Below are 27953 nucleotides of genomic sequence, written 5' to 3' on the forward strand. Positions count from 1 at the left end.
TTTTCCTTTTCTAAGTTGTTCTTTTCAGGTGTTTTGGTTACAGGGAAGAAATAGCTGACTAAAACAAGAGTGGGCCCTAATCCAGAATGATTGGTATCCTTATAAAAGGGGGAAATGTGGGGCTGGGGATGTGGCTCAGTGGCAGAGCGTTTGCCTGGCACATGTGAGGCACTGGGTTCAAGTTTCAGCACCACCTAAAAATAAATAAATAAAATAAAGATATCATGTCCATCTACAACTAAAAAAAAGTGGGGGGGGGCGGGATGTGGAAACAGAAATAGACACAAGAAGAAGGAAGATGATTTAAAGACACACTGGGAGAAGACAGCAGTCAGTCATCTGTAAGTCCAGAGGCCTAGAACAGATCTTTTCCTTGTGGTCCTCAGAAGTTACCAAACTTGCCAACACCTTGATTTCAGATAGTGAGACAGTAAATTTCTATTGTTTAAGTCACCTAGTTCGTGGAAGTTTGTTATGACAGGCCTAGGAAACTAGTACACCCTGATCTCTTTTTCACCCTCATTGCAAACTGGGATATAGTCGCAGTGCACTTGGTGGTGAGCCACATTTGACCACGTGGGCAAGGTAATGGGAGAGAAACAGTAAACAGCATCGTGGTGCCACCAATTCGTCACTGGGCTACTTGAACATGGAGTTCTATGTGAGAGAGGAATAACTTCTGTCTGGCTTGAGCTATTTTTTGTTTCAGAATCTGGACCAATATCCTAACTAAAAGGATGATTAGTAAGCAGCCCTATTTATTAGGGGAGTCTGTGAAAGCAGCATTTAGTCTAACTCTTGGCTAAGTGGAATGCTCTAGTTTAGATGGAAAAATATTTACAATTTGGGGTTGAGGTAGGAAGAAAGTAGACACATTTATTTCTGGTTGTGGGCACACTCAAAGGCTCAATGTTAAAATTCAATGAACTGTTTTCAGGGTGCTAAATGGTTTAATAAAATAACCTTGTCTAGAAGTATTCTAATACCTGGTTCTCATGTTAGTCAAATTTGTTGCTGTAGTAATTATTATTATTATTATTATACCTACCAATTATGATCCTCCTCCCCATTATGAAATTTACTTTCAGTTATTTTTAACATTTTGCTCTCATTTGGACTTTGAATGTCTTAAATGTAAGGAAAGAGGTACTTTTGATAGCGTTCAGACTGAGTCTATATGACTGAAAAAAAAGTAGGTAATTGTTTAGATTTTTATATTAGATAGATGGCAATGTATCAAATTTTTCATTTTTATAAACATGGCTAGAAAAGGGATATTTTTAAAAATTGTCAAATAAGAAGCAAGCAATTCTTTTTATTTCTGTCTTTCCCTGTATCCCCAGATAATGTCATTTATTTGTTCAAACCCAGGAACTTGTACATGCTGGACGGGCACTCTACCATTAAGTTTTACCCTTAGCCCAATGTCAGTCTTTTAAACCCAAATATTACCCTCATCCCTGTTTCACTTGGCTTCAGAGTAATTCATGTCATTCAGGATTCTTCCAATCTTTGAATATCTGTGTTTGAAATTAAACCCCTTTTTATCTTCGGTTTCTCTTTGTCCTTTAGATCTATAGGTTTCTCTCAACTGGCAATATTTTCTATTAATATGTTTAAAAGAAGATTCCTCATCTGACTCCAATTCCTAGTATGTGTGTGTGTGTGTGCTCTAATTACAGAGTTTGTTGCTACTTTTGGCTTTCTAGACGACAGAATACTTGAATACACTCTCTCTTTGTATTTTCTATTGTTGGATAATAAATTATCTTGAAATGGCTTGAAACAGTACACATTTATTATCTTATAATTTCTACGGGTTAATAATCCACGTGTGGTTTAGCTGAGTCTTCGGCTTGAGGCTTTTTCACCAGGCTCAATCAAGATGTCAGCCCAAGGGCTCTCCACTGTGACCATCACGGTGTTGGCTGGAGCTGCAGTCAATTGTAGCTGAAAAGGGGAAGACTGAAAGGGGAAAGGGCCCACTCCCAGCTCACTCACATGGTTGTTGGCTAGATTTGGTTCTTTATGATCCATTAAATTTAAGACTGTAGCTCCTCAGTGGTTATTGGTCAAAGCCATCCTCAGTTCCTTGCTACATGGGCCTCTCCCTCAAGTTTTATGGCTGTTACCATAGCCCCCTTGTTCCAATTTATAGGTTGCAATTCTAGTCCCCATTGTATCAGCAGTTGGCCTTGTTTGGAAATAGGGTCATTAAGATAAGGTCATTAGGGTGGGCCCTAATTCAATATGATCAGTATCTTTTTTATAAGAAGGGGGAATTTGAATATGGACACGCACATAGAGACACTGTTATGTGAAGATAAAGACAGAGATCATGCTGATGTTTCTACAGGGCAAGGAATGGCAATGATTATTAGAAAATCTCTGTAAGCTAGAGGAGAAGCACAAAACAGATTCTTCCTCATGGCCCTCAGAAGGAACCAAGCCCACTGTCACCTTGATTTAAGACTTTTAGATGACAGAACTGTGAGACAATAAATTCCTGTTGTTTAAGCCACCCAGTTTATGGTACTGCGCAACCCCAGAAAACAAAAACAGCAAGTAGGCCAAGGAGACAAGAGAGCACTATTGAGAAGGAGTGCCAGTAAGACACACGGTGTTCTCCAACTGATCTTGGAACTGGCATCCCCTCAATTTTGCTATATTTTCTTTGGTAGGAGAAAGTCACTAGGTTCAGCCTACACTCAAGGGAAGGGAATTACACAAAGACCTGAGTGCTGGAAGGCAGAGATCATTGGGAGCCATTTCAGAAGACGACTCTAGATGGCTACCAGATTCCTCCTGTTTCATTAATTTCCAGTATACCTAAAGCTGATCTTTAAGAAAAAAAGAGAGATAAAGAGCAGAAACAGGAGACAAAGAACAGAAATGAATTGAGAAAGTATGTTCTTAAAACAAAGAAAAGTAGAGCTGGGCCTAGTGGTGTGTGTCTGTAGTCTAGGCTACTCAGAAGGTTGAGGCAGAAGGATCTTTTGAATTCGGAAATTCAAGGTCAGCCTAGGCAACATAGTGAGAACCCTCCTCTTGAAAAAGAAAAGAATGATACATGCCTCTAATCCGAGTGACTTGGGAGGCTGTGGCAGGAGGATGGCAAGTTGAAGGCCAGTCTTAGCAACTTAGGGAAACCCTGTTTCAAAATAAAAAATAAAAAGGTCTGGGGATCCGTCTCAGTAGTAAAGCACCCCTGGGTCCAATCCCTAGTATCCAGAAAGAAGAAAAAGAAAACTGATGTCTCCTGATACATATTTTAAAGTCTCCTGATACAAAAACAAATGTGTATGTATGTGCTAGCCAGTCTCTGAAAATGACCTCCAATAAGTCTTACCTCATGGTATATACTGTCTTATATATATATATATATACCCTTCCCATAAATCTGGTGACTTGCTTTCATCAATTGAACATGTCACAAGACCTGGCAGCTTTCACGTTGGTGTCAGGAACCCTGAGTCACCACGGAAAAGCATGAAGAGGGACAAATCCTGATACTACAGAGAAAGAGAAGACCCCGTCATCTCCACCATCCCCACCATGTGGTGAGCTCAGCTTTCCTGCCATTCCCACCCCGTGCCAAACCCGGGAGTGAGTCCTTTTGGGATTTTTCATCCCAAAAGACTGCCCTGAAGTATGACCAATATCAGAAATGTCCAAACAAGCCTCCAGCTAACCTAGAAAATTTTGAGAAATGAGAAATTATTTCTGTTTTAGACCACTAAGTGTTGGGGGTGGCATATCAAACATCAGCAGATAGCTGAAACACCAGTGAATGAGTCTAAAGCCTGTGTCTGGTGCCTAGTACATGCTAGGCTCCTACTTCTTTCTCAAATAAGTATCACTTAATTCTCTCACCAGTCTTGTGAGGTCATAATGATCATTCCAGTTGTTTAGGTCAGACAGAGCTATAAAGCACCTCAAGCATGAAGTGATATATGTGTCCAGACATACAGTTATTGGGAAAGTCAAATGGGGCCTAAGGTTTATAAGCAATTAGCATCTTTGTTCTTCCAATGTGAAGCACAAATCCTACCACTTCCTGGTTTCTATGATAAACAAGGGTTAAGAGTGGCATATCCAAAAGTTACTTGCAGTTGTATCTGACTTCAAGTCAAGTGTGCTGTGCATTGGCACAGACCTGCCTCCTAAGACATTTTCATCATCTACATCAGTGATATTCAACTGTTTGGAGGTCATGAATGTCAGGCACACTTGAGACAAGGAAAGGCCAAGGCCAAGTCCTAGCTGATTTGTCTAGTAAAGATACTATGAGTCACTTTTAGATTCTGCTTGTTGCCTACATAGAGAGCAAGAGAAAGAAGACCCAAACATGTCAGCGCCCATGAGCCTGTCCTAACATCAAAAAGGACAACAATGGAAAAGGGGGCAGGGCACAGGACTGCAACTTGAGTTGGGAGATGCCACATTGCTGAGGAGCCATTTCTATATAGCAGCTGAGTAGAGCAGATAGCCCCACGCTTCCCGAGAACCCAGGAGACCTTAGGAAAGCAAGTGGAAAATGGCCTCAGAGCAGCCCCTCACAGGTTTCCCCTCATCTTGTGTCACAGTAGGGTCACAAAGCATGCTACCAACACTTGGATAAGCTATTGTTCAAACCTTTGTCTGTATGGTTGTGCAGATCCACAAAACTCACCCAGATGCCATGGCAGGGCCATTCCCCTACAATCAACATGTTTTATTTTAATGACTACTAAGAATCCATTAAAAATAAAACTTTCATACATTTGAAAATTTTGCCTTTAGCCTCAAGGACCCACGAGTCTCCCTGAAGCCTTTAGCGATCCCATGCTTCTTGGGTTAAGAAGTCTGTTCTAACATAAATTGCTTGATCTAAAACCCATGACAGGCTGGGTATGGTGGTACACCAGTAATCCCAGCAGCTCTGGAGGCTGAGGCAGGAGGATCCCAAGTTCAAGGCCAGCCTCAGCAATTTAATGAGGCACTAAGTAACTTAGTGAGATCCTGTCTCAAAATAAAAAATAAAAAGGGGTCTGGATGTGGCTCAGTAATTAAACAATTCCTAGTACCAAAGGGAAAAAAAAAAAAAAAGCCCCTGACAGCACTGCTTGGATGGTTACAAGACAGCATTTCAGAAGAGACTTCAGAAGATAAAACAACAGGGAAGCTCTAGCATGTGAAATCATCTGCCTTGTGTTGGGTGGGACATGTCCTTTAAAGTTGTATTGTTCATTGCAGGTTGGGAAGTTAGAGCTAAGACAGTTTGAAAAACGGAAAACTCAAACCACAACAAAACCCCGTTGTCTTCCCCAACCCGAAGCCACCTCCCAGCATAAACACGTCCTTATGGCATCAGCAAACATGGCCACACAACAAAATCTTTTTAAAATCCTTTATTTCCCAAAAAGTACCAAAAGAGAGTTACATTACACTTCCTTACAGTTGTTTTTATAAATTGATTTTCATTTTGAGTTACATAGGGGAACACAAAAATCTTGCAAATGTGTAGGCCCAGTAAAGATCCGGAGTGTTCTCTAATGTGAGGCTGGAATAGAACAGATCAGGGGCCAGCAAGGGGTGGGAGACAGATGTTTTGGATAAAGAGATCAAGGGATGAAAGGATTTTAGGGGGTTCCTAATTGAAAGGATTTTCTCCCTCTTTAAAAAAAAAAAAAAAAAGGTTGTATGGAAGTGGAAAAAAGCCTGGATATTAAAAGCAGTTTTTTAATTCAGTCACTACTCAGTTGATAGGTTTGAGGAAGCCATACTCTTGCCCTGGTTTTCTGACTTATAAAATTGGAATAATTTATGTCTGACAATATCAATTTGAGATTAAATTCAGTTGGATGGAACAGAAGCCCTAATAATAGCGGCTAAAATAATAGGGATTTTTTTTTTCAAATAAACAATCTGAAGACAACTGCTTATTGAGCAACTCACAAATTCCTAAGTGGAGGTCTTTAGGTTTCTGTTAAGATTTTTCTGGTGAGAGAGTTGCCCTAGCTTCATCTGTAATGCTCAATCATAAGGAAAAGGGCAAGGAGCAGTTGAATCAGTCTCTCTTTAAAATCTTTTCTTTCCTGGAAGGACAACCTAATAAATTCTACCTACATCCTCATCATATGACTACCCCTATGTCATGGAGCTGGGACTTGGAGGTTTAAGCACACCCATAGCCGCTCTCAACAGAATCTAGTGTAGGCCAGGAGATAACTGGAAAATTGATATTGTGTCAGCAAAAGGCAGCCTCAGAACTGGTTTTAAAATTGCAACAATGAGATTCTGTTGTTCAAAACACACTTATTAGGCATTTATCATTTGTAAATCTCCCGAAGCACTTTGAACTTTAACGGAAGATGGTCCTATGAAGCATGAGTCACTGGAGCCTGAGGGCTGTCTCCTTTGAGTAATGGCAAGGATGACAGACACAGTAGGACATGACACCATCTGGCTTTAACATCCTGTCCTCCCCTCGATCTGCACCTAAATGTGAGTGTTCATTAGGTAGTGATGGAGCCTAGTCATAGGGCTGTGGAATAGACCCCCCCCTACCCCTGTGACAACACCCACTGAGCCGTGAACCAAACCCACCCCTTCCAGATGCGATTCAGGCACCATCTCTTCTTCGTCCGATCCACGCCTCCTTCTGTGCTCCTGTATTCTAGGACATCCCACCATGGCTCTCCCCACAGTTTGTTGAAAGGATCTGTTTGTCCCATTCCTCTCCCTACTCCCCCAAATGGCCCCTCAACTTGTGGAGGCAGGAATCCTGTCATCAATCTCTATTCTCAGCGACTGTTACAATGGTTGGGCATAACTGCTCAGTAAATACTTGTCAAGTGGCTGAAAGAGTAAATGAATGATGAGCCAATCAACAAATGATATGGATGTGTGTTTGCCAGCAGTGAGGTAGGTACTCCATTTAGAGAGACAAAAGCTTCGAGTGTTATAATTGGCAGATAATAGATTTAGCATTAAGCCAAGAATACAAACTTTATGAATGTATATCCATCAGTTATTGTCATTCACACTCAGGAACAAACATAGAGGCCAAAGAGGCCAAGATATGATGTCATATGTCTATATTGTGTCTTGGAGGTTAGCATGATATATCCAGGAGTGGAGCAATGTCATAGATATTTAAATTGTATTATTCTTCCTTTTTCTGAGTCTATTAAGCTGTCTATATATTCAAGAAGTTATGACCCTTAGGTTAATAATAAGAAAATTGCTACTGGGGTATCATTTCATGGATGAATGAATCAGGGGCTCCCTTCTTTTTCTCAATTATGTTGCCTGGACCACAGGAACACCGGGTCAGTTTAACTTGTGAAAACTTAATATATTAAGTTGGGCGTGGTGGCTCGTGCCTATAATCCCAGCAGCTCCAGAGGCTGAGGAAGGAGGATCCCAAGTTTGGGGCCAGCCTCAGCTACTTAGCAAGGCCCTAAGTAAGTTAGCGAGACCCTGTCTTAAAATAATAAATACAAAGGTCTGGGGATGTGACTCAGTGGCCCGGGGTTCAATCCCTAGCACCAAAACGACAACAACAAACTTAATATATACATACAGAGGAGGAACATGTTATAAGTTACAGGTCGATGGATTTTTTATAAGGTAAATGCAGTACCAAGCCTATATCAAAAAATGGAATATTTTCAGCAGCCAAAAAGTCCCTCTCTTCTCTCCTTCCAGACACTGTCCTCTCTCCAGGGTAACCATTATCCTCACTAATAACAACACAGTTTAGTTTTGCTTGTTTTGTATTTTACATTTATGGACTGATCCATAATGAACAGTTCTAGCCTCCCAAACTCCAGTGATCTTTGACTTCTGTTATTCATGCCACTTTATAGTCTCCTTCCACACTGTGGCAGGGTTGGTCTGTGTGATCTACAGAACAGAACCTATGGATGGTAATTTACTTCCAAGGCTAGGTCATAAAAGCACTGAGTCTTCCTCCTTGTTCTCTCTTGATCACTTTTTCCGGGGGAAGCAAGATGCCATGTTATGAGGACACAGGCCGCTCATGGATAGAGCCACATGGCAAGGAACAGCTTCCTGCCAATAGCCTTGTGAATGAGCATCTTAGAAAGGGACCCTCTGGTCCCAATCAAGCCTTCAGATGTCTGCAATGCCTGCCAACATCCTGACCACAAACTCTGAGAAAATTAAAGCCAGAACTATCCAGCTAAGTCATTCACAAATTCCTCACCCACAGAAACCATAAGATAATGAATGTCTAGTCACTATGTTTGGGGTAATTTGTTGTGTATCAATAGGTAATTAATACTGCTTTCTTTGTTTCTGATCTTCTATTCTGTAGAAATATGGATTCTCTGTGTAGTGCTATTAAATATCCACTAACTATTCTAGTCCAAATTGGGTCACCTAACAGACAATCCCAAAATCCTTCCACTTAATTAGAAAATGTAAGAAGTGGGGAAAAGATTACATAAAGGTGGTATTAGTACCCCTTTCCTGTAAGAACACAGAACAACTAGAACTATGGCATGTATTTACAATTTATATAGCCAATTTGATGCTGTTTCAGCAAGACTAGCAAATTTTTTTTTTTTATAATTACAAAATCATTATTCCTTCTGGTATATTTGGGAACCCTCCAAGCTCATTCTATGCTATAGAACTGTGAATATGGGGCTGGGGATGTGGCTCAAGCGGTAGCGCGCTCGCCTGGCATGCGTGCAGCCCGGGTTCGATTCTCAGCACCACATACCAACAAAGATGTTGTGTCCGCCGCTGATAACTAAAAAATAAATATTAAAATTCTCTCTCTCTTTCTCTCTCTCCCTCTCTCACTCTCTCTTAAAAAAGAAAAAGAACTGTGAATATGCTCTTTCTCATAATTCACTGACAGATAATCTGATTGACTGGCATATTGCAGCCTCTATGTGTTGGGAGTTCATAACCTACTTGAATCTAATGTATGAAATATGATATGTCAAGAGCATTGTAATGTTTTGAATAACCAATTTAAAAAAAATAAAGTAGATTAAAACAAAAAAAAGAAAAAAAAGAAAGGAGAACAGGATATAAGCTACACCTTACACAAAGAGGCAATGGACTAATGAATGGAAGGAAGGTAAAATATTCAGAGTTATAAATAATAATCATTAAGCTATCAAGCACTAAGATGAGGAGGAAGAGGGGAAGGGAAGCATGGAGTAATAAGTAGGCAATAAATATTGCCCAACCTTGATAAATAAATGATGCTCTCAGCATTTCATCTGAAATGATGGAGCCAACCATCAAACAAACTAAAACTTTTAAAAGGGTTAAAACAAGTTCCCTCAAAATATCAAGTCTAGGAATAGGAATGATAGAGTGGAAATATGCTTTTTTTGTTACAAATTCTTCTATCCCTTTGATTTTTTTTCATGACACACCTAATAAAAATGTAATTAATGTTAAACATGTAATTTTAATACAGTGTAATAAGAAGGCAATTTTAAAAAAGAAAACTTACAGTGTTCACCTGGGTCATTTAATCGTAATTACAGTATTTCAGGATAGTAACAGTATTTACTCAGCATAATAATAATACACAATGCAGTAACAGTGACACAATAATGTTTTAGTAAGCATATATGTTAACCTGTAAATTGGAATTTTTAAAATTCTAGTCTCTTGTGCACACAGTCCTCAGACAAAGGTTCAGTCATTTGCAACATAAAATCAGCATGTTTTCTGTTCTGTAACAAATACTGGAGATTAATCAATTTAAAAAGAGGAAAGGTTTACTTTGGCCTGATTTTGGGAGTTTCCAGTCCATGCTCAGTTGGTCTATTGCTTTGTGCCTGTGATAAGGCAGCACACCACAGTGCATGGTGGAGAAGGCTGTTTTCCTCTTGGAGGTAGGGAAGCAAAGAGAAGGATGAAGGGACAGGAGTTCCAATATCTCCTTTAAGGTCAGCCCCCAGTGACTTAATATCCTTCCACTAGGACCCACGCACTGAAGGTTTCATCACTCCCAATAGCAGATTGGAGACAAAGACCTCAACATATGGCTTTTTGAGGACACTTATCCAAACCAGAGCAATCTGTTTTTAAAATATATCCAATAACTAAGTATGGTGGTGCACACCTGTGATCCGGATACTTGGGAGTCTGAGGAAGGAGCATCACAGGTTTACATCTGGCCTGGGCAACTTAGCAAGACTTGTCTCAAAATAAAATAAAATAAACAAAAGAGTTGGGGATATAACTGAGTGGTAGAGCACTTGCCTATCATGTGTGAGATTCTGGATTCAATTTCCAGTATTGAAAAAATTATCTATCTATTTATCTACCTACTTACCTACCTACCTATTTATCTAATCATATAAACTACTGTTATTTATAGATACCCCAACATTGTGTAGACTTATAGATCTGGACTAGACATCAAAACCAAATAAAAATAACTTCAATTGTTGGTTGAAAAGATTAGACACCAATTTTTTCTCTTTCCCTTGATGTTGGTCATTGTGATTAATTTAAAACTGGTGACTTAAGTTACTCTTTGTAACTTTGTGGTGGTGACTTAGAACAAAGCAGCCAGATGGGAAGAAAAATCAATCAGGCGCCTACAAACTGTCAGCGGAGACTAACACCTGTCAATCATCAGGACCCCCTGGCCAATCCTGGAGTTCAGCCAGCTCCCTCCCCCCCCCCCAACTCCAGTGGGACAAGGGACTCTAAAGACACCTTTTCCTGTCCCAAGTCCTTCCCTTCCTGCAAGCTCCCACGCGGTTTCTCCTCAGACCCTTTCCCTGTACTCAAGTGATACCTCAAATAAAGCCTCCTTTGGCGGCCTTTTAAAATCTGCCTCCTTTGGTCGCTGCCTGCAGCGATCTTACCTCTTATATTATTACATTTTGTTAAATTTTAAAAATTTAATATCAATTTCCTCAGCTTTTAGACCCTGAAATTATGACATTGGATGATAGTAATACAAGATTAAAAAGGAACATCTAGCACTGTTTTCCTCAGGATCACCGACATTATTATTTTAGCCTGTCAAAAGCATAATGGGGTTGAGAGCAAGGTTGCTGTAATACCACTGCCCCGGGCCAGCAGGGAGGCCCAGGACACCCAGGACACAAGATGCAGCTCCAGCTCGCTAATGGCTGTTTGTGACAACTGGGCTATAAGTATATTCCCTGCCAAAAAAAGGAGTGGCACAATGGGAATCAACTTACAAGGTCATGGAAAAGTGAGTGAGGAGCGGGGGGGGGGGGGGGGGGGGGGGGGGAATGACTTAAGTTGTAAAAATCACTGCACAGGAGGAAACTCTGGACTCCTAACAGTGGACTACTGGGGAGTCAAGCAGAGTTCCTGCCCCCCAGCATCAGAATTTATCAATCCAAATGGCAATAGCTACTCAAACTGGCATTTTAAAGTACTCTTCAGGCCTGGGGTGTAACTCAGTGGAGGGCGTTCGTGTAGTATGCCCTGGGTTTGATCTCCAGACTCTTTCTCTCTCTTACATACACACACACACACACACACACACACACACACACACACACAGTACTATTCAGAATATACTTTTCTATTTAGAAAACAAACTCCAATGTTTATAAAGTCTAAATGGCATAATAAGTACAGAAATTCACATAGGAAACTTATACCAAAAATTATAAATCCAAACCTGATCTTAAGGAAGCAACCAGATAAACCCAGAACATGAAACAGAGGCTGGCCTAGAGTCGTTTTTTAAAGTTCATACCATCCAGGTGTGGTGGCACACACCTGTAATCCCAGCAGAGGCTGAGGCAAGAGGTCACAAGTTTGGGGTCAGCCTCAGTAATTTAGTGAGATCCTGTCTCAAAATAAAATAAAAAGGGCTGAGGATGTTGCTCAGAGATGGAGCACTCCTGGGTTCAATACTCAGTACCAAAAAAAAAAAAAAATCTATGCCATGAAGAAATAAAGGGGGACAAAAAAAGAGGGATTTCCTTAGATTGAAAGACAATAATAATAATAATAACAACAACAATTAATTGCAGTATGTGAAACTTTTGAAGCTTAATTGATTCCTGGATTTAAAAAAAACTACATTAAATGATCATGGGAAATTTGAATATGGAATATATTTATATATATATATATACATATATATGTGTATATATATGTATATATATTCATGTGCATATATATTCATGTGCATACTCATAAATATGATGAAATTATTAATTTTTAATATAAAAACTAATAATTTAATTTAAAAAAAGGATATATCTTTATTCATGTGGATACCAAGTTATAATATTAAAAAGAAATTAGGAGTGGAGGATAGCTATGATTTAAATGTGTCCCCCAAAAGTTCATGTGTTGGAAATTTGATGCCTAAATTTATGTGCTGATAAATATCAGGCGAGGTCTTTGGGAGGTAATTAGAGTATAATGCAGCAAAAAAGTCTTCCAGATCCTAAGAGGTATTGTCAGAATTCCCAGTCTCCAGAATCCTAAGCCAAATAAACTTTTTAAAATTCTTTAGACATTACCTGGTCTCAAGTATTTTATTATAGTAACAGGAATATGGACTAAAACAAGCGTTATGATGTTTGCAACTTCTTTTTAAATGATTTAGCAAAAAGTTAGATACTTATCATACATAATATATAACATTTCATATATACACAAAGAAAGAAAGAACAGAGAGAAACCAAGTGTGGTAACATATTAACAATGATTAATCTAGGTGAAGGTTATACAGGTGTTTCTTGTACATTCTTTCAACTACTCTGTAGGTTAAGAAAACTTTATAATAAAAAGGTTGTAGAAATTATATCTGTATGCTCCTCTTCACATGTCATATGAAGATGAGTGTTAAATTTTCATTTCATTTTTTTTTTGGTTAGTGTATTATTGGCTACCTTTCCATACCATGCAGTGGTTCATTTACAAAAAGAACAACATTTTGTTTTGTATTGTATGCTTTCCATAAGAAAAATTCTGATGATAAATTTATAACCAACCACAGCCAAGCGCCTTGAGGAATCCCCTATGTGGAAACATCTGCAAACTCTCTGATGAGGAGTTCAGAGGCCACGTGCTTCCTGTTTACCCCCGGGCACCACTTTGCCGTTCCTCTGGTGGTGTTTCTTCTGGCAGACTTTGCCTTTGCCATTTTTCTTGGCTGCTTGTGCTCTCATCCACTGCTTAATGGTGTGATTGTGTGGGCTGACGCAGATTCTCCTGTGTTTGATGTGAAGGCTGCCAAGAAGGGAAGAAAAGTCATCACTAACAGAAAGTACAAATGGACAAGCAGTTAGTGGCTTGTAAGCAGCCCCCACTTTGGGGGACTGTAATCTCAGGGACTGGATCCTAAAACCGAGGACCACGAGCTTACATCCTGACTGTGTGCACACTGCTGTCTGTGGTCCTCAGACAGTTGCAAGGAGCCTTAAAAGAAGAAGAGGAGGAATTGGGTGAGGATAACGAGGAAGAGGAGGAGGAGAAAAGGAAGAAGGAAAAATAAAGAGAAGGAAGGAGATGGGGAGCAGGAGTAGGGGGAAAGTAGAAAAAAGAATCAGAAAAACCTAGGGAAAACAATTTTCTTCCCTGACCAAGCTTCACCCAACAAAACCAACCCATTCTCAGCATCCATCTCAAACACGTTCTTCCACTCAGCTATATACCCTGATGTCTTCCCTGTGAGTCTTCATGGTGAGAGTTACCTCTCTGGTGGCACTTATTTCACTGTCTTTGAGTTCTGGTCTCATGACTCCTACTGAAGTTTTGGCCCTTCAGGGAGGAACAGTCCAGGCATGTTCCTCAAATATAAACATATATATATATATATAAATAAGTATATAAATATATATAGAGATTATATATATATTTATTTAGATTAATGAAATAATTTTATTTAGGAAGAAGTGTTTACTCATTTAGTGGACCTTTATTTTATTTATTTATTTATATTCAATGCTGAGAATCGAACCCAGTTCCTCACGCATACTATGCAAGCATTCTACCACTGAACCACAAGCCAGCCATCCCCCAGGTGTATTTCTGAAAAGACCTTATTCACAGTAGGAACCCTGTCACTCACTTCGTGTATAAAGTGAAAATTGTTTAAAATACAGACAGTCTGGTTTTGTTTTCAACAAAACAGTCAACTAAAAAATTTTAGGCCTTTGTTAAACTTCACCGTTGCATGGTTCTACATCACAGCTCAGAATTTGTGTTCATTTTTTTTTTTTATATGAAATTTTGAGATTGAGGTGGGAGGACCCTCAGGCAGCAATTGTAATTTCTGGTCATTAAAGTTCTTGTTACAAAAAAATAGGGCAACCTTTAATCCTCCATCAGGTGCCAGGCAGCTCTGATGAAATGTTACAAATCCTGCTGTCTCTACATGTATATATTTCTTTTTTCTTTTTTTTTTAAATAAGCACTCTACTGACTAAGCTATATTCTCAGCCCTGATCTGTAATCTTTTTTTTTTTAAATATTTTATTTACATTTTAGTTTTCGGCAGACACAACATCTTTGTATGTGGTGCTGAGGATGGAACCTGGGCTGCAGCCATGCCAAGCGAGCGCGCTACCGCTTGAGCCACATCCCTAGCCCCCATGTATATATTTCTGTGTCTTGATAAATTGAGTCCCTTGGACGTGTTATTCAGCGAGGAATGTGAGAGTTAGAGAATAGGCTGCTGTTTCTCCAGATGCCCCAAGTGGCACTCTCAAACAAGGTCGGGAAAGTGGGGAGAGGTGTAATGAGCGTTAGTATGATAAAGCCAGCCTGTGGGGGGCATCTTAAGAGGATAATATGTTCCCTAACTGTATTAGACTGAGACAGTTTCAAAGAAAAGCTGATTCTCAGTATGATTAATTGATTTGCTATTATAGGAGAAAAGATGCTGTAGCATTGCTGTGAAGGAAAAAAGAAAAGAAAACTAGTTGAAGCTCCTACTCCTTCCAAAGACTTTTACGGACACCTTTCCCTGTGGTGTCAGAAGGAACCAGAGTAAAGACTTCACTGACATCTCTGGTAACACATGAGAAAATTAGGACTCAGTTCTGTGAATAAAGTAAGATGTGCTGAGCTTCAGGTTGTAGGCTTGGTCCTGGGGTAGAAGGAGAAAACAGAGTGGGGGCAGGGGATAGGCAGGAGGCATGCAGACAGGTGGAGGGAACACAGGTAGCAGCTCCCATGTGGGATCCTTTTTAAGGCCTGCCTGTATTTCAAGGCGGGGGTGGGGGGTGGGAATGAAGCTTCCAGAACACAGCTCCCAAATCTGAGATGCTGTGATGCTTAGAAGTCTGAAGTATAACAACTGGTAAAACTCGATTTGTATCCTGTGTGCTTTCTATCAGGACAAAAAGAAATGGGTGATGTTGGAAAAGGAGGCAGCCTATTCCACATTCCTCCCCATACCCCTAACTCCATCATTTCCGCACCGGTGCCTACCCATCCCATTGAGAATTTCTAGGGTAAGAGTTTTGACTCTAAGAAACCATTAGCTTGATCCACTGATTCTTTTCTTCACGGAAGTGTAGTTAGAAACAGTCCAATGGACCAGTCCTGCCATGGAGAGTATACCTAGGATTGTGCCCTAAACTTTATTTCTTCACACATTCCTCTAAATGCAATGGCCCTTCACAACCACTTCTGAAAAACCTAGATAACTTTATTTAATTATCCAAAAATTTCTCCCAACTGATAACCTCTATAGAAATCAAGAAACCTCAACTCTCTGCCTGAGATAACAATTTCCATTGTATTTATGTTCAGAAATAGCTTGAAGCTCTTTAATGAAGTCTCTGTAGAGGGATTTAAGCAAGCAAACTGCTCTCTTAGGCATCAAAAGCTACAATGATCATTTATAGACTTGAAAACAAATGAACTCTTCCCAGGCAGAAAAGGAAAAGAAACCTAGTGAGTTCACTGTAAATCAATTTATATTAATTAATTGTGATTTATATTTCTAGTATGAGCAATCTTTTCTGTATCTTAAACATTTGCCTCTAACCTTGAAATCTTTGAACACAGTCAAGGTTAAGGGACTATATTTTAGTTAAGTAATGACATATTCTAGAGTATATTATTGAAAAACAAGAATATCCTTATGTTGAATTTCAGAAAATACAACAGGGAAGCTCTATAATTTATGACTAAAAAGTATATGAGTCAGAATTTCATTTCACTTGAGGCTTGGTCCCAACTGCTCTATATTTTTCTAGCTTTCTTATCAGCACAGAGAAGTCAATTTACAAATTTTTGCTTTAATAAAGTAAATATTTTTAGATCTAGTTAATGGCTTTATAGTTTCCTTTGAATTAAAATCTAATTCTTGGGGCTGGGGATGTGGCTCAAGCGGTAGCGCGCTCGCCTGGCATGCGTGCGGCCCGGGTTCGATCCTCAGCACCACATACCAACAAAGATGTTGTGTCCAACAAAGATGTTGTGTCCGCCGAGAACTAAAAAATAAATATTAAAAAAAAAAAATCTAATTCTTTTAAAAAGGTAGACTCAGGCTGGGGTTGTAGCTCAGTGGTATAGTGCTTGCCTAGCGTGTGTGAGGCACTGGGTTCAATTCTCAGCACCACATACAAATAAATAAATAAATAAAATAAGGTCTATCAACAACTAAAAAAAGTATTTTTTTTTAAGTAGACTCATCTTTCTTTTCTACTTTTCCTTATCAAAATGAGATTGACGTTATTTTTGCTCTTATGCCTTTCAGATCTCTGATACCTGCTTCTCCCAAAGAAAACATCTCTGAAAATTCTGTTACCAATGGGGTGCTCTGGCAATTCCCGGTCTTTTAGTCTTAAAACCACGGGAACTTCCTCTGGATTCTCTAAGCCTTCCTGGAGTCCCTTGTAAAAGTCCTCACAGCTCCTTTGGTCCAAGATGCTGAATACCAGAGAGGGAGGTGAAATTGAGAGCAGCTGAAAATGGTGTTTCTGAGGGCAGCCAGAGCAGCGCCTCGGGCAGATTTAGTTCCTGTGTGAACCCTACAAAAACATCCAGATGATTCCAATTAACTAGAGCCTGGACTGTGAATCACCCATGAATTTTTCACTCTCCTACTATTACCCACAGTAGCTATTAAGATTAAAGACTGAGGGAATCTGGGCCAAGCAATACTAAAGAGATTTTTCAGACAAGTTGGGAACTTGAAGCACCTCTCAGAATGCACCTCATTACTATGCATTATTTCCAGGATTACCCCAGGTTATGTTGACTCCCAGTGACTAGATCATCTGAGCTGATGGAGCCAAGTAATGGTGGAACTGAGAAAGTGCTGGAGAGTTCTCTGTCCTCTCGCTTCTCCCACAAAGACACTGATGCTTATTAAAAGTTTGTACCAATAATTGTCTCCTCCCCAAATTTTGATCCCAAGTATAGTTTTTAACTTTATTAGATCTCAGATCCTATTAATAATCTAATAAAACCTATGGATCTTCTGCCCAGAAGCATGTTCAGAGGTTTATACACAATTCCCAGGAGGTCATAGCCCCATGACCTAAAGAAAAGTGATTAATACATATTTTACAAGCTCTTCACCTGTTAAGAAACTTTGTCTTAGAGTAGTGTCTCTTAAAGTTGGATAGTGAATAGATTCCTCTAAAAGGGGAAAAACATATCTGCAATCCATAGATTATTCAAATCATTGGAGATGGTCTGCAGAACCCAGCTGGACACATTGTCTCCCAGAGACTCAAGGAGGGCAGAGCCCACAGTGTCACTGTTGCATCCCCAGCACATGGAATGATACTTAGTACACAATTGCTGATCAATAAATATTTATTGGACTTGATGAAATAAGGATGTTCCTGAGTGACTCAGGAGTTCAAGCATAAGTAATGAAGATATTTATAGTCCAAAGAAAGGGATACCAAATGGCTCACTAGCATTACCTAAAGCCACAGATGATGTGAAATCTAGAGTATCGGGGAGATGCCCCACACCTGAATGCAATGGAGTTTGGGAGAATCATTTATGATTAGTCCCACTCTTCTTTTAGAGTGACTTTGGAGATATGTAGTGTTCTGAACCAAGAGATCTAGGTACACATCTCATTTCTGCCATTCCCTAGCTGTAAGATGTCAGGTGAACATGCCCCTCCAATCAAAGCTTTCTCCTGAATGTGACATCGATATAATGTATGCCTTCCTCCAAGCATTCTTGTCAGAACTCAGATTTGCTAAATACCAATGTCGTTAATGAAGTTAAGTACAGATACATCTAAAATTTTTAATAATTGAGCCATGGTGGGATAGGAAGGGTGGGAGCAGGAGGAGGGTTCACATGAGCCAATGCCCCACCCCAGAATAAAAACCAGAGCAGAGGCTGGAGATGTAGCTCAGTGGTGAGTATCTGCCTAATATGCCCAAGGCCCTGGGTTCACAGTACCATTAAAGAAAAGAAAAGAAAAACAACAAAACAAAAATAGAAAAGGACATTTGTAACTGGAGCACATGGCAGCACTTGCGACAGGTACAGACATTGCCACACTGCTTTCTGAACCTTATAAGTACACTCCTTATTTGGAGAGTAAAAATAACAGCAGCTCAGATACAGTTAAAGCCATGATACATAACAGAATTGCCTTTTGTTTGCTGTTTTGTTTTATTGTTCAGATTCTCTGATTTTGCTGAGGAAAGCCGTGAATATTTTCTGGCCACAAAGGGCATTGAGCCCTAGCCCAGCACTGTAGCAGAAAGAGCTAAGCTGGAGTTCCAGTATAAGGCTGAGGACATTCCTGTACAGAAAGACTGTGCATTTACTCCAGGGAGCCTGGCGCTAAAAGGACAGAATATTTACTCTTCCTTTGTTTGGAAGGATATTTAAGTGCAACATATCAAGCAAAGCCTTTCAATCTATTGTTAATTGGCCAGGAAAATAATCAGCATGAAGATAACCCTGCTGACGGTTTCACTCACATGACAGCTGCCAAGTCACAGTCCCCATCAGCTCTCTGGATGCGACATGAATTCACCCTTTCCAGAAGTCTTCTGGAAATGTGATGTGAAACCTCAGTGCAACAGCTGGAAGCAATGGGAAGTATGGCTAAAAGAAGAAAAGAAAGGAAATATCACATCTTACGGTTCACAGAACCCTGACACAGTTCTCATCTTAAAGATTCCATACAGTCTTTAATTCTCTCAAGCAAGTTAATTAATCCTCTCAAGCAAGGGCAAACAGGGCTTCATGAACTCAAACAGGGACAGGATGCAGCTCTAGCTTCTGGAACTTAAACTGCATTTGTGGGAGATAAAAAATAAATTTAGGCAAAAGGACAAATCGAGTGAAGGAGATGAAAAAAGCTGTAGCCAACAGGGGTTGCAGGCTGACTTGATCAGAGATTAAAAAGTGAAGTTAATGGTGTCCCAGACCATGCAGTTTGGGAGAGACCACATGGATCCCTGGAACATTCTGAGTTTCCAAAAAGGGAAGGATGAAAGAGTATGGCTGAATGTTAAAGGATTTGGAAGGGTGGAGAAAAATGGGAGACTTGTGCAGACTAAGGGAAATGTGTGGTTAAGGGTTCTGAGGCAGAAAAGCCCAAGGCACATTTAGTGTATGGACTAAAATAGACTATGTTTCCTAAATTGAGTAGCTAGAAAGGTGAGTGATGGGAGATGAGGTTCAAAAGACACTGAGGTGAGGCCACATAACTGAGGCTACGAATGTCAGCATAAGGAGGCTTGGCTTTTGTAAAAAGGGGATTCAAAGTTTGAGAAAGGGAGAGTGTAGCTATAAGCAAGATGGATTAAAGTGGAGAGTGAGTAGAGCAGAAGGTGAGGCTAGAAGGAGATTTTATCATCTAAATGTAAGGTATTTATAGTATAAATATGAAAATAAATATGATTCCCAAACTAAAATATGTATTTGCAAACTCCTATATGCCATGTAACACAGTATTCTCCTATGCATCCCATTCTACCAATTGGGTAGTGACTAAAATAAATTATAAATTACAGTCAAAAGTGACTGCAGGTGGTAGCCTCTTACAGGACAGAAGTTCGTTCTTGAATTGGGGATTAAAAGAAACACCTCTTTAAATTGGGCAGGCCCAAGATGACTATATTTAGGCTCCCTTGTTGAGGATTTCAGCAGGCTATGTTTTCAGTGTATAGTCAAAGTCATGAACACCCTGATTCAGTATATATATATATATATACACTCTCAAGGTCATAAACATTTACTTGTGAGCACACACCCACTAATGTAACCAGTTGGCAATGTGCCTTCTTTGTCTGGCCTGCATTAAAAAAAAAAAAAGCCTATGGAAGTGGCTCAGGGGGCTAAATGGACCTGGAAAATGAAGCAAAATGGAAAATTAGCAAAATGAAACTGGGGCAAAAATGGGACTGAAGCTGGAGTGTGGGGGCTGCTGCTGGCTCTGAATAAAGAATGTCTACTCTCCCAACTGCATCTTGCATCTTCCACTGCCAGGATCCTGAATGTGTTTCCCAGGTTGGAACCTCCACCCAACAACTTCTCAGTGTTAGCTCTAAGCAATGGGAGTCCTTGGGAGAACAGGTTCTCTATCTATGTCTTATCCACAGGTAAACATCTGGCCTACTTACAGTTTTGGAGAAGAAAAGGAGTTGGCTACGAAATGTAAAATATCTATGTCACTTTCTAGTTATCAAAATTTTTGGTTACCATTCATTAAATCACTTATTCATCTATTATTTGACAAATGTTTATTGAGCAGTTAAAATGTTTTAGGCAAAAACTAGTCGCTGGGGTGATGCAAAAATAAATAATATGTTCCTATTTTCAAGAGGCTGTAGTAGAGGAGACAGATTTGTAATTAAATGCTTAGGATGCAATCCTATTGGCTCATGTAATTATACCTCTGGAATACAGATTCACACAAGTTATAAAAACAAGTGCACAGCTGTTTAGTATAAAAAATAGCAGAGAATGTCTAAATGTCTATCTAAAAAAGTAAAAAACTGTTGCAACAAAGAAGTTCATTGCATACTGATAAAAGAGTCATATTAACTTTATTTTAGTCCACTTTCAATAGTGGATAAATCATGTAGGCAGAAAGTCAATAAGGAAACCACTAACTTGAACAACATTAAAGACTAAATGAACTGAGCATTATGGCATATGTCTATAATCCCAGCAACTCAGGAATCTGAGGTAGGAGGATTGCAGATTCAAGGCCAGCCTCAGCAACTTAGTGAGACCCTGTCTCAAAATAAAATAAGGGCTGGAAATGTAACTCAGTGGTTGAGAGTTCCTGGGTTTAACCTCCAGTACTTCAGAAAAAAAAAAAAAAAAGAAGTGATTGTCACATTAGTAAAATATCAGTGGTATTTATTTTCTGCCCTCATTGTACCTGTCCTGGGGTGCTTACAATGAGAAGACAGCCTTCTAGCCTTATCTTACTGGACTTTCCTACTTCATTTGACAGTTACCCATTCCTTCCTTGAAAATTTCCATAAACCTTGTTTACTAGTCTCTCCTAATTCTCCCAATACTGAGAAATTATTTTCTCTGCCTCTTGAACGCCTTCTCCTTTGCTCTGTCCCAAATACTTATCATTCTCAAAGTTCCATCCCTAACATATGCTCTTTTCTTTCTACATCTTCTCTTGCTTTATTTTTAATTAATTTTTATTTATATATGACAGCGGAATGCAGTACAATTCTTATTACACATATAGAGCACAATTTTTCATATCTCTGATTGTATACAAAGTATGTTTACACCAATTCACATCTTCATACATGTACTTTGGATAATAATGTCCATCACATTCCACCATCATTTCTAACCCCATGTTCTATTACTTTAAATCACTACTAGTCAGTATCTACAGATCATTTGCCAACCTCTACTCAAATATTCTGCCACATATCTAACTGCCTTGAAAATGTACTTGGATATCCCACAATCATCCTTACTGAAGATTTCATCTCCTTTAATCTACTTCCCTTTTCCTTTTCTCATCTCATGTAATCACCCTGTACCATTACCTAAGTCAGAAACCCATGGATCATTCCATCTTCCTCCTGCACTCCATGTAGCCAGCTACAAATTCCTTGACATTTCTTTGATCTGTCTTCTCTCCATCCCTGTTCCAACTACTCTTCAGGAGCATGTGAGTTGACTTCTGGACTACTGAGCTTACATTTATCTTCTTCCAGTCTTTCCTTTTCCCATTTGAGTCTGTGGTCCCACCACACTCTGCTTTCCTATACAGTTAAGTCTTTAATTACATCTGACTGCCTTGACTACCCCACAAGGCATCTTTGGATCCCACCACATAGCACAGTGCCTAGCTTAGTAGTAAGTGTTTCTTGAATTGAGAAACATAAAATAGTTTTATATTATTGTTTCATTTTATATTTTTTAAAGGCTTTTAATATAATTAAAATATTTTATTTTTTAAAGAAGTTTCTCAGTTTTGGGGCAAGGTGATTTTCTAAAATCACAGAGTGTTTTCAATAACACTATCCTTCCATATTCAAACAATTAGGAGTCATCTCAATATGATAAATTGTTTGTCAATTTAATATTTTTAGCTAAAAATATTAAATATTAATCATATCTGATTAAAATAATTACTGTTTGTCTTACTCTTATGGTTTTATTTCTATTGATTCTGTTGGTTTGGGATATTGTCATTATTATTTCCAGCATAAAACTCCATTATTAAGTGGATGAGTGCTGTGCCAGAAATTCTGGTCCCTGTTCTAGTTCTGAGATCCTATTTTGGTCACTAGAGGGCTCTAAAGATGTCTCCATGCTCCAAACCTGTTAAGACCAACACTGAAGCACCACGCAACCACATTTATGATACAAAAGTTAGGTTCTGGATTTTAAGAAAAGGATTCTGTTACTGTGGAGAGGTGACACAGCTTCCTCTCTTATTTGGATGTATTGTACAGTATCTTGTTACTCAAAGTGTGATTCCCAGAGCTGCAGTTGAGACAGCCCCTGGGATCCTAATAGTGGAGTGAAAAGCGCCATCACATAAAACACAGCCACACAGAAACACAGTCAAGAAATGTGCGTGCCATTGTTGGAGAAAGGATTTACTCAGCTGAGGGCCGTGTCTCACGGTTATGGGTGCAGTTTTAAGAGGGCAATAAATAAATCCACATAATGTTCAGAATTAGTTGGTTGGAAACACATCTGCCCATTTTGGTGGACTTCATACCTTAGTGCAGCCACATCATGCTGTGGATGCCAACAGAGGTGCTCACCACTGTAGAGGTGCTCACCGCTGTCACTGAGTGGACAGCAGGCCTCACCAATCCATGATGTATGAAATGGCTATGCCCAAATGAAGTCCTCCAAGATACTTTCTGGAACCCTGGAATAATGTTCGGGAAATGGAGAATGGGTGGAGGGTTTCTTTTAACTTAAGATAAAGAGAAACCTCCTCTTCACTCTTCATTCTTACAGCATAGACACTAGAGGGGTCAAGGAGTGGTATTTAAAAGGGTTGGATAATTCTGTGCCAAAGACATCCTCAGAGACTTTACAGAATACTACTTAAGCATGTAGAGGCAAACAACCAAGTTTAAATCCTGGCTCTGTCAATTTTTAGCTGACCTTGGGTGAGTTAACTTACATATTTAATTCTGTTTCAGTTCTTTTATCTATAATATGGAGATGGTAGTAGCACCTATCTCATGAGGCTGTTATAAAGACTGTCTGAGTTTATACATTCAAGTGCTTAGAACAGCAGACAAATAGTAGACAAGAAATGGGAAAATTATATTTTTACTTTTGGTGCTGGGAATTGAACCCAGGGCCTGGATCATGTTAAGAATATGCTCTACCACTGAGATGCACCCCAACCAAACTTTTTTGGTTATCTTAATTTTAAAAACTAGCAAGAAATAGAATCTTGTGGGAAGGAACTAACATTCATTGAGAACCTATTATGTCTAGACACGTGTATACATTATCTCATTGAATCATGAGACTGACTAGGTAAGAGAGGCATTTTTCTTCCTGTTTTACAGATAAGGAAACTAGAGCTCAGAGAGATTAGGTACTTTCTCAAATCTATGTGGGTAAAATTCTAACTTACTCTTTTGGAATCAAAAGCCTACAATTTTCCCATACTCCAGCACTTCTCAAATGGGGTTTTATAAACCTCTGGTAGGGACCCTAAAGAACTATTCTCTCTATCCAAGAACTTTTCTGGCAATTTCAAATTTTCAATATGTCATCTCAATGATAATCTTTAAACAGATATGCTCTGGATCTCCTGGAGGATTGGCTCAAGAGTGCACTTTGAGGACATTTGAAGATTGCCTTATGTTCACGATGGTGTAGTTACAAGTGCCATAAAATAGGCCAGTCCGAAAAGAACAGTGAACTTCACAATGCACTCATGCTAAGGGACAGCCAAATTACATCATCATGGTTCAAACAGAAAAAGGAAAAGGTAGAACAAGCACTTCTGGCTCTGTACCTGGTGGGGTACACATTGGACTCAAGCTCAAAATCTGCCCCCAAGCATTGGGCCATAGTCACATTTGGAATCGTGATTTCAATTTCAGCCATACCCTAACTGTTGTGTCGAAGTAATGTCATTATATTGAAATCTCACCTTTTAGTTGTGTTTTTTGATTTAAATTATAAATTTTGCTTTTATAGCTGCAGAAGAGATTTATAATTGCACAAGAGACTTATACCTGGTTTTATGCTATACATCAAGTAAAATAATTCAAAAGTCAACATTGAGAGTGAAGAGGAGGCTTCTCTTAAAGGGGGCCCATACATACTCATATTTGAGAAAATTTCTATTGCATCACACTGCTTCTCCAGACATAGAAAAGGACATTTAAAAAACACCCAGAGCTATATTATAGATACGATTGACTTCTGGAGCGAAAATAGAGACACTTAACCTAGCAATGACATAGGATTCAGGAAATGCAAGATGGTAGGGCATGACTGGAGAGAAACTGAAGGAAGGCAGATTATTAGCTGATCCTGTCAGATCTCTGAGGAAGCAGTGCTGGAGAAGTGAACTATGCAAAACAACTTTTAAGCACAAATGTATATTCATGGTAACCCTCCCTAGTGAATGTCTGTGACAAGTCAGAGATTTGATTTTCTTTTAGGATGCCAGCAGCAAGCCTCAAGAAAGTATCCGTGTGATTCAGGAGATATTCTAATAGCTTTGAGAAAGTAGGTTGTTAGTAGGAAGACAATTCGGGACTGAATGAAGCAAAATCGCCCAACTTACATCTGCTGGACAAAATTGGAGACTTTGTCTTCATGTACAAGAAAAACAGGCAGTTCTATAAAACCTAGATTGTAGCTTTAAATCATCTGGCTCAGGGCCACTGAAATTGGATGATAAGCATGTTTATGGAGTCAGTATTGAGTTCTCAGGGCCAACAACCACATCAGCAAATGTGGAGTGTACCCTCCCTTTGGCTAGAATACAAGGCTTTTAATTATGAATAAAGTCAATGGCTTCCTGATTGATTGGTGCAGAACACTTTGGGAATGCCAATTACTGAAGCATCATAAGGTAGCCTTTTAAGACATCATGAAGATCATGGAACAGCTTTCTGCCTAAAAGAATAAAATGTGTTCTCCAAAGTCCTACACCGACACAGGTCATTTCCTTATCCTGACTTCCAACTTGCAATAACTATCACAGCCACCAATCTCCTTCCCTGGACTGCTGAGTGTCCCTCATGTCCCGCTACCCCTCCTTACCTGGTCTTCCACCCCCTCCCTGGAACCTGAATCACTTAGTGCCACCAACAGGGGACCTGGCATGTGCACACGTGTACACACACACACACACACACACACACACTTGAATGAAAGTTTGCTAAGGAGGGCGGTGGTGTTCCCCTCTCTCAGTTCTGCAACTGTTCTTAGACCTATCTGTATTTTAACCTGGCATTACATATATTTCAAAGGCAGACGTTGACACTTCTCAGACAATGTGATTTTCCTGTGTTCCAAACTGCCTTAGGTAAGCACCAAGACTGAAACTCACTGTCAACACCTGTTGTACCTTTAGACACATCTGCATCTTGGTGTTTGCTCCCTGCTCCCCCACTACCCCCACCAGGACTCAGGCCCTTGTGAGGCTTGGTTCTGGGTAAGGCAGAGCCTCCCTCATTCCCCTCTGCCTGCTGTGGCCTGTCTCCCTCACAGTGGGAAGGCCACTGTGGGGACAGCTGGAAAGAGATCTGGAAGCTGGAATGGAGCACATCTACATTCCATAGCCTCAGTGGGGAAAAAAAAAGGAGTTGGTGGAGTTGCCAAAACTAGGAGTAAAACCTGTTCAGATAGACCCTTGAGAAACCGTGAAAGATCTAATATTTCAATGGTCAATTCCTATGAAAAAATGTTATGGAAACAAAATGACAAACTTTTGTTCATTTTGATAAAATATATTGATAGAAATCAAGAGAGTATCCAGGTTATTTTCTCTGTGTATTTATTTAAGCCTGGCATGTTGATGAATTATATTGAAGACCCTAAACAAAGGCCCACAGGGACCAGGCAGTTAATGTGACATGGAGGAGAGGGACAGAGGTATTCAGGGGGAAAAAGGACAGAACCTCTTACTGTTCTTCCAGGGTATGTGGAACTATTGTTCCCAGATCTGATCTTTCTTTCTTTTCTTTTCTTTTTTTCCTGGCTGGGGTTGGAACCCAGAGCCCTGTTCATGCTAGGCAAATGCCCTACCACTGAGCTACAGCCCTTATCTGATTTTTAAGGAGAAGCTCTAAATTTATTATGTGTGTGTGCATATACTTGTGCATGCATGTGAAATCTGTTTTAAAATGTTGGCTCAGCTTTATAAAAAGCAGACCAAACACAATTTATATTCCACCTCTGCTGTAGATTCAGAGAATCTGTTCAGGGTAAAGTTTAAGAAAAGACAACTGGAAAAGAGACATCAGCTAAGCATCAAGTTCCAATATACTTAGGGTTTCCTAAATAATGTAGTGAATGCTACCCTAGTCCAAAGGCAGTTACAATTCCCATATTTATGCTAGCAACTCGCAACTTAAATTCTCTTTGATGTCATTTGCATGGTTCAATTTCCTTCCTCCTTCTTCCCCTTTTTAAGGTAAGAGTGAAGTTTCAGTTTTTAGTATCCACAGGGCTAACTTGGCTCAGGAAATGAACAGCTTACCTAACCCTGACGGAGTCGATTCAATCTGTCTTTTCCTCTAGGAACACTTGTACTCAGACAGTTTTTCGGGTTGGGGCGAGGAGGGAGACAGATGAACAGTCGTGTCTTCACTTCAACCTCTAACTAGAAATATTCCCTGAGACACTGTTGTCAGAAAGGGAACCCCAGCTCTAAGCTGTACCCACAGGGAAGGAGTCATCCTCCAGGTGGCAGATTCCTTATATTCCTGTTCAAATGAGGTTTCTTCCTGAAATTTCTTGGAGATCTAGATTTTAAACCTATGCCATTCTCTCATAGATGATCAGAAATCATTGAAAATTTCCTGCCTGAAGAGACAGAGATACCTGCCTCACCTCACTCCTTCCATTACCACTTTGGGAGGCACCTACCTCTCACAAGAGGCCCAAGTGGCTGGGGGCCGCCACTCACCTTCAGAGTTTCTAAGAGCGACACAGACAGCCAAGGTCATGAGGGTGAGTCCTGTCTGCTGCATTTCTCCCTGATCCACTGGCTGGGACAGCACCGTAGGAGAGGCTGTGAGATCAGGAAATAAAGCTAAAGGTGTCCTCAGGTGCAGAGAAAGAGCCGGTAAGCCAGGTAGCCCCGCCCTGGGAGGTGCTCAGGGCATCTGTTGCCATGTTTCTTTTCTTACATGACTAGGTGCCTGCCTGAATTGTCAAGCTCCCAACTTAATGTGTGTTCACATTGCCTGGGGGTCAGAGGACATTAGTGGCCATCTGGCATTTGGCAAGATCCCTGTAAATTGTGAATATGCATCAGAATAATTTGGGAACCATTAAAAAAATAGCAATCTACGTGAGTGCCCTTCCCA

The 27953-nt window shown here is 39.8% G+C and overlaps 1 protein-coding gene across 1 annotated transcript; it reads right to left on the bottom strand.

Moving 5' to 3' along the window:
• Positions 1 to 1839: 1839 nt before the first annotated feature.
• Ccl28 (C-C motif chemokine ligand 28) lies at positions 1840 to 27614 on the bottom strand. The gene is made up of 5 exons (XM_026393597.2): positions 27551 to 27614; positions 18906 to 19032; positions 13070 to 13218; positions 11058 to 11159; positions 1840 to 1934 (listed from the first exon to the last, which is right to left on the bottom strand). The coding sequence occupies exons 1-5, from the start codon at positions 27612 to 27614 to the stop codon at positions 1840 to 1842; spliced, it is 537 nt and encodes a 178-aa protein (XP_026249382.2).
• Positions 27615 to 27953: the final 339 nt, after the last annotated feature.

Source organism: Urocitellus parryii, chromosome 1, assembly GCF_045843805.1.
Source record: "Urocitellus parryii isolate mUroPar1 chromosome 1, mUroPar1.hap1, whole genome shotgun sequence".
NCBI classification, from domain to species: Eukaryota; Metazoa; Chordata; class Mammalia; order Rodentia; family Sciuridae; genus Urocitellus; species Urocitellus parryii.